The sequence below is a fragment of the Camellia sinensis genome, chromosome 1, assembly GCF_055761805.1.
Source record: "Camellia sinensis isolate YWXY chromosome 1, ASM5576180v1, whole genome shotgun sequence".
NCBI lineage: Eukaryota > Viridiplantae > Streptophyta > Magnoliopsida > Ericales > Theaceae > Camellia > Camellia sinensis.
Genome location: NC_138961.1, coordinates 228,093,866 through 228,112,370, shown reverse-complemented (window position 1 = coordinate 228,112,370; position 18,505 = coordinate 228,093,866). Strand labels below are relative to the sequence as shown.

Here is an 18,505-nt window from a genome sequence, read left to right as displayed (position 1 = left end):
AAAAACAAATTGATGTATACAAATATAAAAAAATGAGAAAAACGTAAATGGAAAAAAAAGAACTACAAAAATACGCCTCATCCAAAAATTAGCATTTTCCACGTCATTTAAAAAAACATAAAAAATCCTTTTCCAAAAACAAAAAACAAATTAAAACAAAAAAAAAAACCGAAATTATCATTTTTCAGGTCATTTGAAAAAAAAAAAAACATAATAAAGCCTTTTCCAACAAAAAAAACAAATAAAAAACAACAACAACAAAAAAAAAAACACATTAAAATGAAACTGAAATAAGCATTGTCAACGTCATTTAAAATTAAAAAACAAGAAAAAACCTTTTCAAAAAAACAAAAAAATAAACAAAATAAAAAGTCAATAAAATGAAACCGAAATTAGTAGTTTCCACGTCATTTTAAAAAAAAAATGAAAAAGCCTTTTCCAAAATAAAAAAAACAAATTAATATATATATATATATATAAGAAGACAACAACATGACACCCAAATTTACATTTTCAACATCATGTTAAAAAAAACAAAACATAAAAAAGCTTTTTCCAAACCCAAAAAAAAAAAAAAAAAAATCAAATTGAAAACAATAAAAAAAAAATTGACAAAAACATAAATGAAAAAAAAAGAATCACAAAAATACGCCTCATTCAACCAAAAAAAATAAATAAATAAATTTTAAAACAGAAATTAGCAGTTGCCACGTAATTTAAAAATAAATAAAACACATGAAAACTATTTTTGAAAAATAAAAACAAATTAATGTATACAAATAAAAATAAAAATGAGAAAAACGTAAAGTAAAAAAAAAAAAGAACATAAAAAATACGCCTCATCCAAAAAAAAATTAAAAACAGAAATTAGCATTTGCCACGTAATTTAAAAATAAATAAAACACATGAAAAATCATTTTTGAAAAATAAAAACAAATTAATGTATACAAATAAAAATAAAAATGACAAAAACGTAAATTAAAAAAAAAAAGAACCAGAAAAATATGCCTCATCCAAAAAAAAAATAAAAAAAATAAAAACAGAAATTACCATTTGCCACGTAATTTACAAATAAATAAAACACATGGAAACTCATTTTTAAAAAATAAAAACAAATTATTTTATACCAATAAAAATAAATAAGACAAAAACGTAAATTAAAGAAAAAGAACAAATTAGTGTATACAAAAAGCAAAATGACAAAAACATAAATAAATAAATAAGTAAATAACCATAAAAATACGCCTAATCCCCCTCCTCCCCCCCCAAAAAAAAAAAAAAATCCGCACCAATGACGCTGACGTGGAGGATGTATGGCAAGGAGTAAAAATATAAAAAATCACTTCAAGGGCAGTTTGGTCATTCACCATGAAGACACCTCACTAAAAAGCCAAAAAGTCAAAAAAATCAAAAAGTCCTTCCCAAACCAGGTTTTTTAGCCCCAGGCTAAAATAGCAAAAAAAGTTAAAAAGCCAAAAAGTCAACCCACTTCCCAAACGGAGGCTTATTGTATTTTTCTTACTGGATTGGATTGCATTTGTCAGATGTGGGATTCAAATTTGTTCATTTATTTTTATTATTATTCATTCTGTTTCAAAATATTAGTTTCTTATTTTATATTTTATTATCTTAAAATATCAGTCTTTTTTCAAAAATTAAGAATGAAAATAATATAAATTTCTCATTTTGTCATTTTTTAAAATTCATTAATAACACAAAAAGTACAATTATGACAATTGATATTCTCAAAAAATTTACTATCAAAGTTAATTTTAAAACATTAATATTTTTAAAGTGTAAAAAGAGACTATTATTTTGGGATGAATGGAGTATTATTATTATTATTAATTTTTTTTGAGACGAATTACACTAACAATCTCTATAGTTTGGAACTTGTATCACTTTGATTCATGACTTTTCAATTGTGACACATTTGGTCATGAATTTTAAATCTTATTTCAAACAAAGATAATTGAAGATACCATTGCTTAATTGCAACAGGAAAATTGTCAATTTGATAAACCATAAACTAATTTGACAAAAATAAATGTCAGAAAAATATTTTTGAATTTTAAAAAACTATTTATATCCACTAATGATAAAATTATGTAAAACTGATAAATTTTTTAGATGTTTATTTATTTATTTTACCAAATTAATTTTTATTATGTATTTAGATGATAATCATATGATGGGTGGTTGTTTTATTTTCATTAAATTAATTTTTATTTTTTCAAAATTCAAATATGGCGATAACTTTGATATCATTATTAAACTAATCCATTAAATCCAAAAATCCAAAATTAAAAAAATTTCATATATTAAATACAAATTGCTCTATGTAGCTTGAAAGATTACAAATATCACATTGTCATAATTTTTTATTTAATAAAACAAATGGGCGAATTACACTAATAGTCCCTATAGTTTGGGACTCGAGTCACTTCGGTTCATGACTTTTCAGTTGTAATATATTTGATCCTAAATTTTGAATTTTGTTCTAAATAAGGACAATTAAAGATATCATTGCCTAATTTTAAGGGCAAAATCATCAATTTGATAAAATATAAATTAATTAAAATGTCTAAAAAATATTTTTGAAATTTAAAAAATTATTTCTGCCTACCAAATTAATTTTTATTTTGTGTTTGGATGATAATCATGTAATAGGTGATTGTTAGGATTTTAATGTGTAATCAATATATTTAATATATGAAATGTTTTTACTTTTATATTTTTTTTTGATTTAATGAATTGATTTAATAATGATATCAAAATTTTCTCCATATTTGACTTTTGAAAAAAAATAAAAACTAATTTAATGAAAATAAAAATAATCACCCATTATATGATTATCATCCAAACACATAATAAAAATTAATTTGGTAAATAAATAAATGTTTAAAATATTTATCAATTTTACATAATTTTATCTTTAGTTGCTACAAATAATTTTTAAAAATTCAAAAATATTTTTTTGACAATTATTTTTATCAAATTAATTCATATTTTATCAAATTGATGATTTTACCCTTAAAATTAAGAAATGGTATCTTCAATTGTCCTTATTTGGAATATGATTCAAAATTTAGGATTAAATGTGTTACAATTAAAAAGTCAGAAACCAAATTTGGAATATAAGCCTCCGCAATGGAACCTTCTAGTCGAGCTTTATTGCGAACAAATCCTTTCAGAAATCTGAGCATCCTACATGGTAATATGATTTGAATGTTAATGTTTCCATTATCTAATATGTAAATAGTGATGTTCGGGAACTCGTGGTGTTACCTCTCAATGAGATACATCCATCGATATTGCACAGGCTCTCCAAGCATAGCCTTGTGAGGCAAATGAATTGCCAAGTGGAACGTGACATCAAAAAACGCAGGAGGAAAAATATTCCCAAGCTTGCAAAGTATAAGTACATTTTGTTCTTCCGTTTTCTCCAAATCAGTCACCCTCAATGTCTTTGAGCACAACTGTTTGAAAAAATTTCCCAACTCAAAAAGTGTGGTCCCAATCTCCTTGGAAAGGTATCTACGCATCCTAATTGGAAATAGTCGTTGTTAGAGATGGCAATTTGAACCCGGCCCGACGGGGACCCGATTCCCCAACCCCGACAAGAGCGGGTTTTCCCCGAAAATTATCCCCATAGGGCCAAGGATGGTATTAGAAATTAAATCCCCAACGGTTTTCGGGCCGGGGATGGAGATAGGTTTCCCCTGGCCCGGTCCGGCCCCGGCCCCGCCCCGGATAAACCCCGACTAATTCCCCGAATATTCTCTGAATTTCCCGTGCATATATATATATATATGTCTAGCGTTGAGTTAAGTCTCCTCTCTCTCTCTCCTACTCACTCACACTCACACTCACTTTTCCTCTCCTCTCAGCCTCTACCCCTCTCCATCTCTCTTTCTCTGCTGCAAGTGTTCCTCACGGCGTCGACGGCGGCGGCTCATCCGCTGTCCTCTCCCTTTTTTGATCTCGCCGACCTCGCCGATCTCCCGCCTCAAGAACATCACGGCGACACCATTTGTCTGACCTTGCTGATCTGTCGGACCTCGCCGATTTGTTTGACCTCGCCGATCACGGTGACACCATCTCTGCCGTCAACGTCACGGCGTTGCCTTTCCCTTCGTTGCCAACATCATCTGTGTGATTTATCTTTTTGAGTTGTATTTCTCAGATCTTACCATCTCTGTATTTTTTATTTTTTTGATTTGTTGTGTAAGATGGTTTTGTTGATTTGTTGTGTAAGTATAGATGATTTGTTTTTTATGTATGATGTTGTTGATCTGTTGTTGAGTTGATCTATTGTTTGATGGTGTTGTTGATCTGCTGTAATAGGGTTTTTTTTTTTTTTTTTTGTTTGTTTGGATTGGGGAATTATAGGGGACGGGGATGGGGACGGTGACAGGTTTCCCGTCGGGGATCGGGACCGGGGATGGGGAAAATTTCACCATCGGGGATCGGGGAGGGAGAAGGTGATCCCCGGCCCCGCCTCGGCCCGTTGCGATTCCTAGTCGTTGTAGAAGGACATGACAGTCATGAGTTTTGAAGCTAGCTAATTTTCCACCATGAGAGGTGATACAGTTAGATATATTTGCTGCATAACCATCAGGGTACTTAATCGATTTCAAGAAATCACAAAAACCTTGTCTCTCTACCGAGGACAGTGTGTATGATGCCGGAGGCTTCTCGAATGAGCCATTGGAACGCCTCTTCAAGTGTAACTTCTTTCGTATTTGCATGTTTTCTAGATCCAAGCGTGCTTTATTTGTATCCTTGTTCTTGCCATTAATGCTCAGTAGTGTCCCAACCAGATTGTCACATATATTCTTCTCTATGTGCATGACATCAAGGTTGTGTCAAAGCTTTAGCGTTTTCCAATATGGTAGGTCGAGCATAATACTTCTTTTTTTCTAATTGGAAGGTGGATTTTCATTCCGTTGTATTTTTCGGTTATTCGGATGCTTGCCATACGGCCTGTATGTCCCTGAATCAATTTGTTGCAGTATTTGTTCTCCCGATAACTCCACAGGTTTGGACTGATGCTCATTTTGACCATTAAAGAGCTTACTTCTTTGCCAAATATAGTTTCGGGCAAGTGGCAGCGAGCACCCATATACTCTATCTTACTTCGCAAATACTGAGATGATGCATCCATATTACAATTAGGGCAAGCCAATTAACCTTTTGTAGTCTAACCAGATATGGTACCATATGCAGGGAAGTCATTAATGGTCCACATGACTGCTGCATGCATTTTAAATATTTGACCGTTTGAGGCATCATATGTTTGCACACCATGTTCCCACAAATTCATTAACTCATTCACTAATGGTTGCAAATAAATATCGATGTCTCTTCCAGGGGCAGATGGACCGGGAATAAGCATTGACATCATCAAAAATGGTTCTTTTATACACTTCCATGGAGAAAGATTGTAAGGCATTAACAGTACGGGCCACATGCTGTACAATGTACTCATATTTCCAAACGGATTGAAACCATCTGTGGCAATCCTTAACCTTACATGCCGGGGTTCCACATAAAATGTAGGATGCTGCATATCAAAGTCCTTCCATGCCTGGCCATCGGCTGGATACTTTAACATTCCATCATCCACACGCTTCTCTTTGTGCCATCTTATATTTGCGGCGGTTTTTTTCAACATGTACAATCTCTTCAACCTTGGTGTTAAAGGAAAGTACCTCAATATTTTGTGAGGAATCTTTTTACCACTCTGATTGTTGAACTCGTATCTAGACTCCAGACATGTAGGGCAATTCTCCAGTTTGGCATTGTCCTTCCAAAACAAAATACAATCATTCTTGCATGCATGAATGGCCTCGTATCCTAAACCCAATTCACGTAAGAACTTTTTCGCTTCATAAAGGGTCCATCGAACAGTTTCATCACACTTTGGGAGAATGTCTTTGAAAACTTGCATAACCATATCAAAAGATTTGTTGCTCCATTTGTTATATGCCTTACTATGAAGCATCTTAATAACGAAGGACAATATAGAAAACTTTTCACACTCTGGGTACATTTTGCATCTAGTATTATCAAACAACCTAATGAGCTTTACCAAATTTTCTCTCTCTGAGCTATTAGGTTCTTCATCGATATGATCATCCATAAGGCCACGCATGTAAATCTCTTCCAACATAGTAGGCAACTCGCCCAAATTATTTTTAATGTCAAAAATTGTAGCTCCATATCTTTCGCCATCAATGTTTGGCATACTAGGCTGATCATGACACAATGGAACATGTTCCTCGTGGTGCACCCAAGTTCTATAAGAATACGCAATTCCTCTTTGAATCAAGTGTAGCCATACAACTTGTCGACTATGTTTTGTGCCATTCAAGCAATCGACACACGGACAACGAATATCACCGTGTGGGCCTAAATCCTTCATAGCAAAGTCAATAAATGATTTAACACCTTGTTGATACTCTTTACTTTTCAACCTATCTTTTATCATCATCCAACTCTTGTCCATCTTTTGAACCCTACAAGTCAAGCAAACATTAACGTAGGAATGGACAACAAATAAACAAATAAAAAACTCAACAACGGAATGATATGATTGTATATTTTGACTTTTTAATTATTTTAATCATAAAGTCAACACCCAAATGGTGCCTAAATGTGCACCTAGCTCGCCTAGGCTCAAAACTTTCTCAATTTTTTTTGTTTTTTTATAGTTTTTGATGTTTGTTGAAAGGTTTCGTAAAAACTCGATAAAATAAACCAATATGTCTAAAAATAAAAAAATAAAAAAAAACTAATCTAAACATGTATTAAAAGGGTTATGTGTTATGTGGTTCAATCACTACAACAAAAAAGGCCTTTGGTGACAGACTGATTTTGTCTCCAAACATCAAATTTTCATCACTAAAGTGATCTGTGACGAAAAAATTTTGTTACCACGTTTGTCGCCTATACGTTGTCGCTGAAAGTACTTAGTGATAAAAAATAGTTTCATCACCTATTTTTCATTTTTGGCGACGAAATCTTTCGTCTCCAAATGTTGCATTTTTGGTCCTCTACAACATCAATTTCGTCACTAAATTTAGATAATATTTTATTTTAATTGCTTTTGGCGGCGAAATATTTCGTCACCAAATAGATTTTAGTGACGAAAGTTTTCCTCACTAATGATATAAATTAAGATGACAAAAAAATTCGTCACTAAAATGAGTAGAAAAGAAAATTCTTCAATGACAAAAAACATTTTGTCACCAAATATTTCAATTTAGCGACGAAATATTCAGCAAATGTAACGAAGTTATTTGTTTGGTACCATATCATTAGTGATAAAATTATTTGTCATGTTTTTTGAAAACTAATAGTGACATTTTTTAATCTTGTCACTAATAATAATTCAAATTTTTTAAAATGGGGTACTATTTTCAAATTAAAATTTTTCTTTTCGCAACATTTTTTATTTCGTCGCTAATAATAATTAATTTTTTTGAAAATAGGGTACTGTTTTCAAATTAAAATTTTTCTTTTCACTAAAGATTCCCTACGCATTTCAATAACCTGTTCAATAAAATATTTATTACAAATCAATACAAAAATTTGTTCATTTTAATAAACACCACAATCGAATTTCAGCACTATCCACAAAAATACAAAATCAACTGCATGCGGATTATCAAACATGTCTCCTAATATCCACAAAAAAACATGTCAACTAATATTCACAAAAATACAATATCAACCGTATGCGGATTACCAAACACGTCTCCTAATATCCACAAAAAACATGTCTACTAATATCTAAAAAAATATAATATCAAGTGCGGATTACCAAACATGTCCTGTAATACCAACAAAAATATAAAATTTACAACGCAACCAAAATACATGTAAGGTAATATGAACAAAAACAAAAAATAAGCTAGCTTCTACTCTACAAATTACCAAACACGTCCATAGCTAATCTCAAATCTGCAAAAAAATGAAACACAAAAAGAAAAAAGAAAAAAAGAATGCAAGTTAGACAATTATTATCTTAATAATTAAATATACAATTTAACATGTATTTTTGGCCTTAGTTTTCAAATCGGGAGTCCCGTGCTAATTCCGTAAGTTTCCACAAGTTACATTGGTCCCTCCCGAGGTGTTTGAGGTGTTCCCCGGGCCATCTAGTGGCTGTTTCACGATTTTGGCATCTGATGGCCTATTTTCAAGCTTAAGTGTGAAAAAGTGTATTTTTGGACTTAGTTTTCAAACCAGGAGTCTCGTGCTAGTTCCGTAAATTTTCACAACTTACATTGGTCCCTCCCAAGGTGTTTGAAGTGTTCCTGGGCCGTCTCATGGCAGTTGCACGATTTTGGCATCGATGGCCTATTTTCAAGCTTAAGTGTGAAAAAAGTGCATTTTTCGACTTAGTTTTCAAATCAGGAGTCTCGTGCTAGTTTCGTAAGTTTCCACAACTTACGTTGGTCCCTCTCGAGATGTTTGAGGTGTTGACCAGGCCGTCTCATGGATATCGCACGATTTTGGCCACCGATGGCCTATTTTCAAGCTTAAGTGTGAAAAAAGTGTCTTTTTTGACTTAGTTTTAAAACTGGAAGTCCCGTACTAGTTCTGTAAGTTTTCACAACTTACGTTGGTCCTTTCCGAGGTGTTTGAGGCGTTTCTCGTGTCTTCTTGTGACTGTTACACGATTTTGGCCTCCGATGGCCTATTTTCAAGTTGAAGTGTGAAAAAGTGTATTTTTGGACTTAGTTTTCAAATCGGGAGTCCCATGCAAGTTCTGTAAGTTTCCACAACTTACATTGGTTCCTCCCGAGGTGTTTGAGGTGTTCCCTAAGCCGTCTCATGGCTGTTACACGATTTTGGCCTCCGATGGCCTATGTTTAAGCTTAAGAGTGAAAAAGTGTATTTTTGGACTTAGTTTTCAAATCGGGAGTCCCGTGCTAGTTCTGTAAATTTTCACAACTTAAATTGGTCCCTCCCAAGATGTTTGAAGTGTTCCATGGGCCGTCTCGCGAGTGTTGCATGATTTTGGCGCCCGATGGACTATTTTCAAGCTTAAGTGTGAAAAAAGTACCTTTTTCGACTTAGTTTTCAAATCGGAAGTCCCGTGCTAGTTCCGTAAGATTTCAAAACTTACGTTGGTCCCTCCTGATGTGTTTAAGGTGTTGCCCAAGCCTTCTTGTGACTGTTACACGATTTTGGCCCCCGATGGTCTATTTTCAAACTTAAGTGTGAGAAAAGTGCATTTTTTGACTTAGTTTTTGAACCGGGAGTCCCATGCTAGTTTCGTAAGTTTTGAAAACTTACATTTGTCTCTTTCAAGGTGTTTGAGGTGTTCTTGGGCCTTCTCATGACTGTTACATGATTTTAGCCCTATATGGTCTATTGTCAAGCTTAAGTGTAAAAAAAGTGCATTTTTTGACTTAGTTTTCAAATCTGGAGTCCTGTGCTAGTTTCATAAGTTTCCACAACTTACATTGATCTCTCCCGAGGTGTTTGAGGTATTTCTCAGGCTTTCTCATGGCTGTTACACAATTTTGACCCCCGATGGCCTATTTTCAAACTTAAGTGTGAAAAAAGTGTATTTTTCGACTTAGTTTTGAAACCAGGAGTTCCGTGCTAGTTTCGTAAGTTTCCACAACTTATATTGCTCCCTCCCGAGGTGTTTGAGGTGTTTTTCGAGCCTTCTCATGACTGTTACACGATTTTGACCCCCGATGGCCTATTTTCAAACTTAAGTGTGAGAAAAGTGCATTTTTCGACTTAGTTTTCAAATTGGGAGTCCTGTTCTAGTTCCGTAAGTTTCCACAACTTACATTGGTCCCTCCCAAGGTGTTTGAGGTATTTATCGAGCCTTCTCGTGACTGTTACACGATTTTGGTCTCCGATGGCCTATTTTCAAGTTTAAGTATAAAAAAGTATATTTTTGGACTTAGTTTTCAAACCAGAAGTCCCGTGCTAGTTCCGTAAGTTACCACAACTTAAATTGGTCCCTCCCGAGGTGTTTGAGGTGTTCCCTGAGCCGTCTTGTGGCTGTTGCACGATTTTGGCCTTCGATGGCCTATTTTCAAGCTTAAGTGTGAAAAAAATTCATTTTTCGACTTAGTTTTCAAATCATAAGTCTCGTGCTAGTTCCTTAAGTTTCCAAAACTTATGTTGGTCCCTTCCGAGGTGTTTTGAGGTGTTGTCCGGGCCGTGTTGTGGCTGTTGCACAATTTTGGCCTTCGATGGCCTATTTTCAAGCTTAAGTGTGAAAAAAGTACATTTTTCAACTTAGTTTTCAAACTGGGAGTCCCATGCTGGTTTCATAAGTTTCCATAACCTACGTTGGTCCCTCCCAAGGTGGTTGTGGTGTTGCCTGGGCCTTCTCATGACTGCGACATGATTTTGTCCTCCGTTGGCCTATTTTCAAGCTTAAGTGTGAAAAAGTTCATTTTTGGACTTAGTTTTCAAACCGGGAGTCCCGTGCTAGTTTCGTAATTTTTCACAACTTACATTGGTCCATCCCGAGGTGTTTGAGGTGCTCCCCAGGCCGTCTCATGGCTGTTAACGATTTTGGCCTATGATGGCCTATTTTCAAGCTTAAGTGTGAAAAAGTACCTTTTTGGACTTAGTTTTCAAACCGAGAGTCTCATGCTAGTTCTGTAAGTTTCCAAAACTTACATTGGTCTTTCTCGAGGTGTTTGTGGTGTTCCCAAGTTGTCTCGTGACTGTTGCACGATTTTGGCCTCCGATGGCCTATTTTTAAGCTTAAGTATAAAAAAGTGCATTTTTCGACTTAGTTTTCAAACCGTGAGTCCCATGCTAGTTTCATAAGTATCCACAACTTACGTTGGTCCCTCCCGAAGTGTTTGAGGTTTTACTTGGGCCATCTCGTGGCTGTTGCACGATTTTGGCCTTCATTGGCCTATTTTCAAGTTTAATTGTGAAAAAAGTGCATTTTTCGACTTAGTTTTCAAACCGGGAGTCCCGTTCTAGTTCCATAAGTTTTCACAACTTACGTTGGTCCCTCCCAAGGTGTTTTCTAGGCCCTCTCGTGACTGCTACATGATTTTGGCCTCTGATGGCCTATTTTTAAGCTTAAGTGTAAAATAGTACATTTTTGGACTTAGTTTTCAAATCGGGAGTCCTGTGCTAGTTCCGTAAGTTTTCAAAACTTAAATTAGTCCCTTACGAGGTGGTTGAGGTCTTCCCCAGGCAGTCTCATGGCTGTTGCACGATTTTGGCCGCCGATGGCCTATTTTCAAGCTTAAGTATGAAAAAAGTGCATTTTTCGACTTAATTTTCAAACCGGGAGTCCCGTGCTAGTTCTGTAAGTTTTCACAACTTACGTTGGTCCCTCCCGATGTGTTTGAGGTGTTTCCCGGGCCGTCTCATGGCTGTTTTTGGCCTCCGATGGCCTATTTTCAAGCTTAAATGTGAAAAAAGTACATTTTTCGACTTAATTTTCAAACAGGGAGTCCCGTGCTACTTCCATAAGTTTTCATAACTTACGTTGGTCCCTCCTGAGGTGTTTGAGGTGTTCCCCAGGCCGTCTCGTGGGTGTTGCATGATTTTGGCCCCCGAGAGACTATTTTCAAGCTTAAGTGTGAAAAAAGTACATTTTTCGACTTAGTTTTCAAACCGGAAGTCCCATGCTAGTTTCGTAAGATTTCAAAGCTTACGTTGGTCCCTCCCGAGGTGTTTGAGGTGTTGTCCAGGCCTTCTCATGACTGTTACACGATTTTGGCTCATGATGGCCTATTTTCAAACTTAAGTGTGAGAAAAGTGCATTTTTTGACTTAGTTTTCAAACCGGGAGCCCCGTGCTAATTCCGTAAGTTTCCAAAACTTAAATTTGTCCCTACCGAGGTGTTTGAGGTGTTCCTTTGGCATTTTCGTGACTGTTACACGATTTTAGCCCCATATGGCCTATTTTCAAGATTAAGTGTGAAAAAAGTGTATTTTTCGACTTAGTTTTCAAATCGGGAGTCCCTTGCTAGTTCTGTAAGTTTCCACAACTTACATTGGTCTCTCCCGAGATGTTTGAGGTGTTCCTTGCGCCTTTTCGTGGCTGTTACATGATTTTGGCCTTCGATGGCCTATTTTCAAACTTAAGTGTGAGAAAAGTGTATTTTTCGACTTAGTTTTCAAATGGGAGTCTCATGCTAGTTTCGTAAGTTTTCACAACTTACATTGATCCCTCCCGAGGTGTTTGAGGTGTTTCCCGGGGCTTCTCGTGACTGTTACATGATTTTGGCCCCCCGATGGCCTATTTTTAAGCTTAAGTGTGAGAAAAATACATTTTTGGACTTAGTTTTCAAACTAGGAGTCCCGTGCTAGTTTCGTAAGTTTCCACAAGTTACATTGGTCCTTCCTGAGGTATTTGAGGAGTTCACCGGGCCTCCTCATGTCTGTTACACGATTTTGTGGCATACTAACTTTTGGGATTGTGGGTGACACATTATACTCTAGAAGGTGATGCGATTAGATGAAAGGAAATATCTAATTTCAATCGAAAAACAAACTACTCTAATCCCAAATGAGGACAAATGTGAAACATGTCAGGCTTTTTTAGTATAACCAAAAGTCTTGATACATGCTTTGCAACATGTATAAGAATATGGTGTCAGCTTGATGAGGGGTTAAATATTTTTTAATTAATTACCCATTTTATTTCAACATTCCACAGACAGAAAAAGTTAGGCATCAAGCACTTGAATTTAGTAGAAATTACTTGTTAGAGCATCTCCAACATGAGAGATATTTAGAGCATTTTAGACATTTTGTCTAGTCTCAACACAAAAATGGAGTCTCTACCTCATCCTCCTATGCTGGCTACATGTAGACAACCTTGGAGGCTAGACAACATAATCTCAGGAGTAAAAAAGTGTTGTTGAAATACAAACTAGGCAAAATACAGAATTCACTTTTATATATTTTTGCTACACAAAATGTGCCTATTAGGTGTTAGAGGTGCTCTTAGAGTTGCTACAAAGTCTATAAATACCCAAAGTATACACTAATAGAAATTTCAGTTTCTTAATATTATTTCCCTTAATTTTCAATGTTGTATATATTCCTCCTAAGAAGCATATGTTTTTTTTTCCAAAAATCAGGATACGAATACACCATTGATACAACAAAGAAATATGTTTTTTTTACATATTTTCATTTTGTATGTATATGAATATAACATCCACAAACCACCAAAAATAATGATTTTTTTTTTTTTAATCTGGGAATTTGGACTATTCAATATGCATGCTAGTTTATTCATAGTTTATAAATGCAACCAGTTCAATATTGAGGATCCGGAAGAAGAAGATGAAGAATAAGTTTTCAGAGATTGCTTCCTTACTCTTTTCTTTTTCTATTAGAACTTAATATATTTTATGCCATGTTTAGTATATATGCAACCTGCTTGAATGAAAGAAAATTTCAACATGCGGTACTTGGGCAATGTGTTTAGCAGAAATAAGGTCAGACAAAACAAAGGAAGCATGCCATCCTTGTTTTAGGCCAGAAATTTCTAGAAGACCATCATTCACATAAGCCCCAACAAAGCCTCTCTGTAAAATAAAGAAACAATTTCAAAAACACCACTTTTAGCTTGAGATTTGACAAAGTTTCTTTCTAAGAATACATCAAGCAGGTAGTATAAGTTCCTATCCTAATTATCATCAAATAAAAACAAAATAACAAACACATATGATCCTATACAAAAAAAAAAAAAAAAAATGCAGTGCATAGCTGCTCATGTAGCATAAAGACACCTAATAAAGAAGAATAAGAATAGAACAAACATGCCTCAAACCTAATATCTGAAAGGATATGTCTTTGGGAACAACTAAAGGAAGTGTCTAAATGCATCCAGGAACCATGGTCATATTTTGAAGCATCATAGCCACATAATAGAATTCGGGCAAAAAACAATTCCAAAATTGTAAGTTACGAAGACATTTGGGTTGTATAATGCTTTTAAAAAAAAAAATCCTATTTCTAATCTGCAATCATTGGGGTATTTTATTTTTTTGAGGGAATACATTAAATTATTATAGAGGAACCAGCCTCACACCAACTAAAGGAGAAGAAAATTCTGCTTTTCCATTCAAATGTTCTTATAGGTTTCAAAACAACATTTAACTTCTACTAAACACATTGCATTGGTTTTATTTACCTATATGTGCATAGCTACTATAAGAACTTGTTATTTACTTTGGTAAGGCCTACAAAAAAGCAACTATAATGCATCATCATTATGCTGATAGATATGGCATTTTAGGTGGCCAAAAAATTATACCTTCTCCAAATACTCTGGCTTCAGATTACCCGATGGATTTCTTCTACTCGCATAGTTATTAAGATTTAAAGCAACTATTGACTTGGCACTGAAAAGATAAAAACTATTAGGGTATATGAAATGAAAAAAATCCAAAACTAAAAAACATGGAAAAATAACCATCCAAGAAATTAAAAATTAAAAAGAAAAAGAAAAATAGTAATCGGCTAAATGTGTAATACTATGAAGATTTTACCAATGTAACTTTCAGGAAAAAATCAAGACGGGAAATATTTGGGTGGAACCAATCTAATGAATAAGATATTTTAAATCTTGTCACAGGCACACAAAAAATGTATATATATATATATATATATATATATATTTGTAGTCATAAAAAAATATTTTAACAGAGACAATAACAAATCATCACTCTGATTGTTATACATGCAAAGCAACAAATAGTAACACTCTTGAAATTGACCTTGATGGAAGTGAAACTTGTTCCCATTCTGAGCAAGTGGCCTTTTTCACATACATCCTTAATATGTTCTTGAGTCCCTTACAATTACAATGTTGTTGAGGATGCAAGTAAGCAATGACGAGCTAGTCATTATTTTGAAAGATTAGGTTACACAATCACAACATAGGGGAGGTAACCAACTGTACACAAATAATATCACTAAGCTTGCACAAAAGAACTATAATTTTGTCATCACAAACACATGTGTTGTGTTTGTGTTTCAGTACATAGATGGAAGTCGGCAGCGGTACTCTCCAAAATCCAGACACAGAGTCATGGCCATAAATGCCTACATGAATTTACTAAATTAAACAATATAGTTACCATATGATTTCTTCAAAGTGAAAGTTGGGACATGAAACAAAGTGAAAAGTACTGTTGGTAATGCACTAGTGGAACCTTTAATAAGCAAAATCTAAAGAGTTCACTAAGTAAATTATTAGGCAAGGTAAAGCAAATGGTTGCCATAATTCAGTCATTTTATTGCCAGTATCCAGTGGTTCCCACAATTAACAAATCATGGATGCTTGACTTTGTATTTGAGAATTTACATTCACTCCATAAATTTGTTGTCAATCACCCCTACATCATCAACCAGAAGAGAATTTACATGCACCCACTTGTCTTCTTTAGGATTCACTTGTAAGTCATAACTTAAACTATTTTAAGGCCTTAATATTTAATTACAAACTTGAAAGAATATGGAGAACATATTAGGTAGATAACATTGAACAATTAAATTTACCCTTATCACCCAATTTCCTGTAATTATAAAAAAAATTATAATAATAAACACAGAAAAAAATGGGTAGAAATTTGTAGCACACTAACAGCTGTTCATAAACTTCAATATAAACAACACAATGAAGAGCATGCTTAGGAGCATAGAGGTAAAAAAATTCAATTGGTTCACTTATGGTTCATATGTAATTTTCTTTCTCAAACCATCTCATCAACTGGATCTGTTACAAGAATAGCAGCCACAATCAACAAAATGATAGTTCAAGTTGAAATTGTTTATTATTTTACATGATAAAATTGATCCAATACAATATATCTATATATTGATAATGGCCACAACATACATATACATAGACATTCTCAATCAAAACTGTACTGGTAAAGTGTGTTACAAATACATTTAAAATATTCTATTTTCATAGCAGGTGAAAGTGTGCAATCAACTTGCAACTATATTGCCATCATGTGAGCTAAACAACACCAAAAGTGACCTAGACCCAGTCCCCAACAAAGTCAACAATAAAAAGCAGAGTTAAATCAATAGATCCCTTTCAACCTTAGCTTCTCATAGACGACATGAAAAATTACAAATATGACATGTAGTTTTAGATTGTTATTTCCAATTTCACTCTATCACTCATCATGTAGTTCAACTATTATTATTATTTATCAACAAATAAAGATTCCATTAAACTAAAATGTGGGATCAAAATGATCAAAAACAACACCCAAACCAACCCTACATAAATACAATAGAAATCCTTATCTACCAAATTAACCCTTTTTCGGATCCAAATTTGCCATCAGTTAGATTGTCACAATAGAAATCCTTGTCTATGGCCACTTTGTTTATTTTGGTAAAAAATATTTTTTTACTAATGAGTGAAAACCCCCAGAAGAAGGTTTTTCAATACAATAGATTAGGGCTTTCAATACATACACAATGAAGGACCAAATATACATGCAAATACATACACAATCAATGGATTAGGGCTTTGAAACTAATATGAGAGAAAGGAAAAAGAGGGGAACTAAAATCAAACCCATTTAGGACATCAAATCCACAAAACTTTACACATCAAACCACTTCAACCAAACCCATTTTTCAAAATCAACACCAAATTAAATTGAAGACATCATAACAACCCTAGAGCACGATTGAGAAAGGGGGACAGAGAGGGAGAGAGAGTGACCGAGATAGACAGAGCGAAAAACAGACTGTGAGTGAGAGAGTGACAGACCGAGAGTGAGAGAATACCTGTGAGGATACGGCGGTAGTGATCTGGGACGGTGGTGGTGGGAGTGATGGTGGCGAGCGACGTTGGTGGCGAGCAGCGTTGGTGGTGTACGCTGAGGTGAGGTGATGTAGGGTGAGGTTTGGTGGTCAAATCTGTGTGTGAGAAGAAGAATCGATATATCTAAGGCTCCAATATATTCAATTCCCTCTAAAATTTTTAGCAACTAAACTATTTATTTGGTGACAAAATTATTTCCTCACCAAAAGATAAAATTATTGGTCACGAAAATAGTTTTCTCACTAAATGATATTAAAATATTAAAAATTATTGGTGACAAAAATATATTCATCATTAATAATTTTATAATTGGTGACCAATTTTTTCCTCACCAAAAGTCTGAAAATTTTGACACCATCCAAAAAATTAACGGGAAAATCTTAGGTGACAAAAAAAATATAACTAATGACGAAAAATAATTCCGTCACCTAATTTTTTTATTATGTATGTAGATTGGTGACGAAATTTTATTTTTGTCTCTAAAAATGGTACATTTTGAGACGAAATATTATTTTCTTCACTAAAAGGTATGTCTTTCGTGACAAAATTTATTTTCGTCATTAGTTTTCGTCTTCAAAGACACTTTTTGTTGTAGTAAATATTTAATTATTTTTTATTTTATTTATTTATTTATTTATTTTTTGTGATAAGGACAAGCGTTGTAAAAGTTGTTGGCACCGAAAAAGTTGTCAGAAAGTTGCTGCAAAGTCGTTAATTGCGGATGGTGGTGAGATGAATAGATAGGTGACTAGATATGTGACATTTGAATAGATAGGTGAGAAAATTGTTTGATATGTAATGCACACCGTATGCTCTACACAAAATTACATCAGTTTTTATGAATTTACATAAGTGATCTTACAAAAATGTGTAAGTTGAATATAAATTTGCATAATTACATAAGTTTTCACAAATTTACATGAATTTGTATTCAATTTACTCATTTTTGTGAGACACTTATGTAAGTTTGTAAAAACTTATGTAATGTTGTATTGAATTACATACGGTATACATTGCATACCGAAGCATTGGCAAGATAGATGACATTTATATATAATTAAGTTTTAGACAAATAAATATATTTTTGGACAGATGACTGTAAATATAATGTATTCCCTTTGTAGAATCTGTCGATGTGATAATTAGCAAGTTGAAATGAATAGACTGATTACATTTACATATTGGATTTATCATCTTTATTTCCATATCAGTGCTGCCTCTGATTAAAGGACCCCCCAGAATCATAAATGAACCGGTTCTAAAGCGATCAAAAAAGACCATTTTATTTACATAAAAAAAAAGAAGTATTGCAAAAGAGACTTGAACCATGTGCAACTATTCATCTTATTTATTTATAATTTTATTATTTTATTGGACTGATTAATCCTATGATTAATTTATAATTTTATTATTGATTAGTATTATTTGATCAAAAGGTAATTCAAGGAGTCCAAGCATTCAATCACTTTCAATTTTAAGTCAAAGAACCCAATTTTTGTCCATGATGCTAAGTCCATTCCATTGACTATATAAACCCAACAATAATATAATAACATCCAACAACCCATCCTCAAAAAAAATAAAAAATAAATAAAATAAATAAATAAATAAATGACAATATGGGCATTTTACAAGAACATTTTATTATTCCTCAATCACAAAGATATTTCTACCCAAAACCATG

The 18,505-nt window shown here is 33.8% G+C and overlaps 1 protein-coding gene across 1 annotated transcript; it reads right to left on the bottom strand.

The window, feature by feature from the left end:
- Window positions 1-5,203: 5,203 nt before the first annotated feature.
- Window positions 5,204-6,511, bottom strand: LOC114322108 (uncharacterized). The gene has a single exon (XM_082920330.1). The coding sequence runs from the start codon at window positions 6,509-6,511 to the stop codon at window positions 5,204-5,206; it is 1,308 nt and encodes a 435-aa protein (XP_082776456.1).
- Between the last annotated feature and the right edge of the window lie 11,994 nt (window positions 6,512-18,505).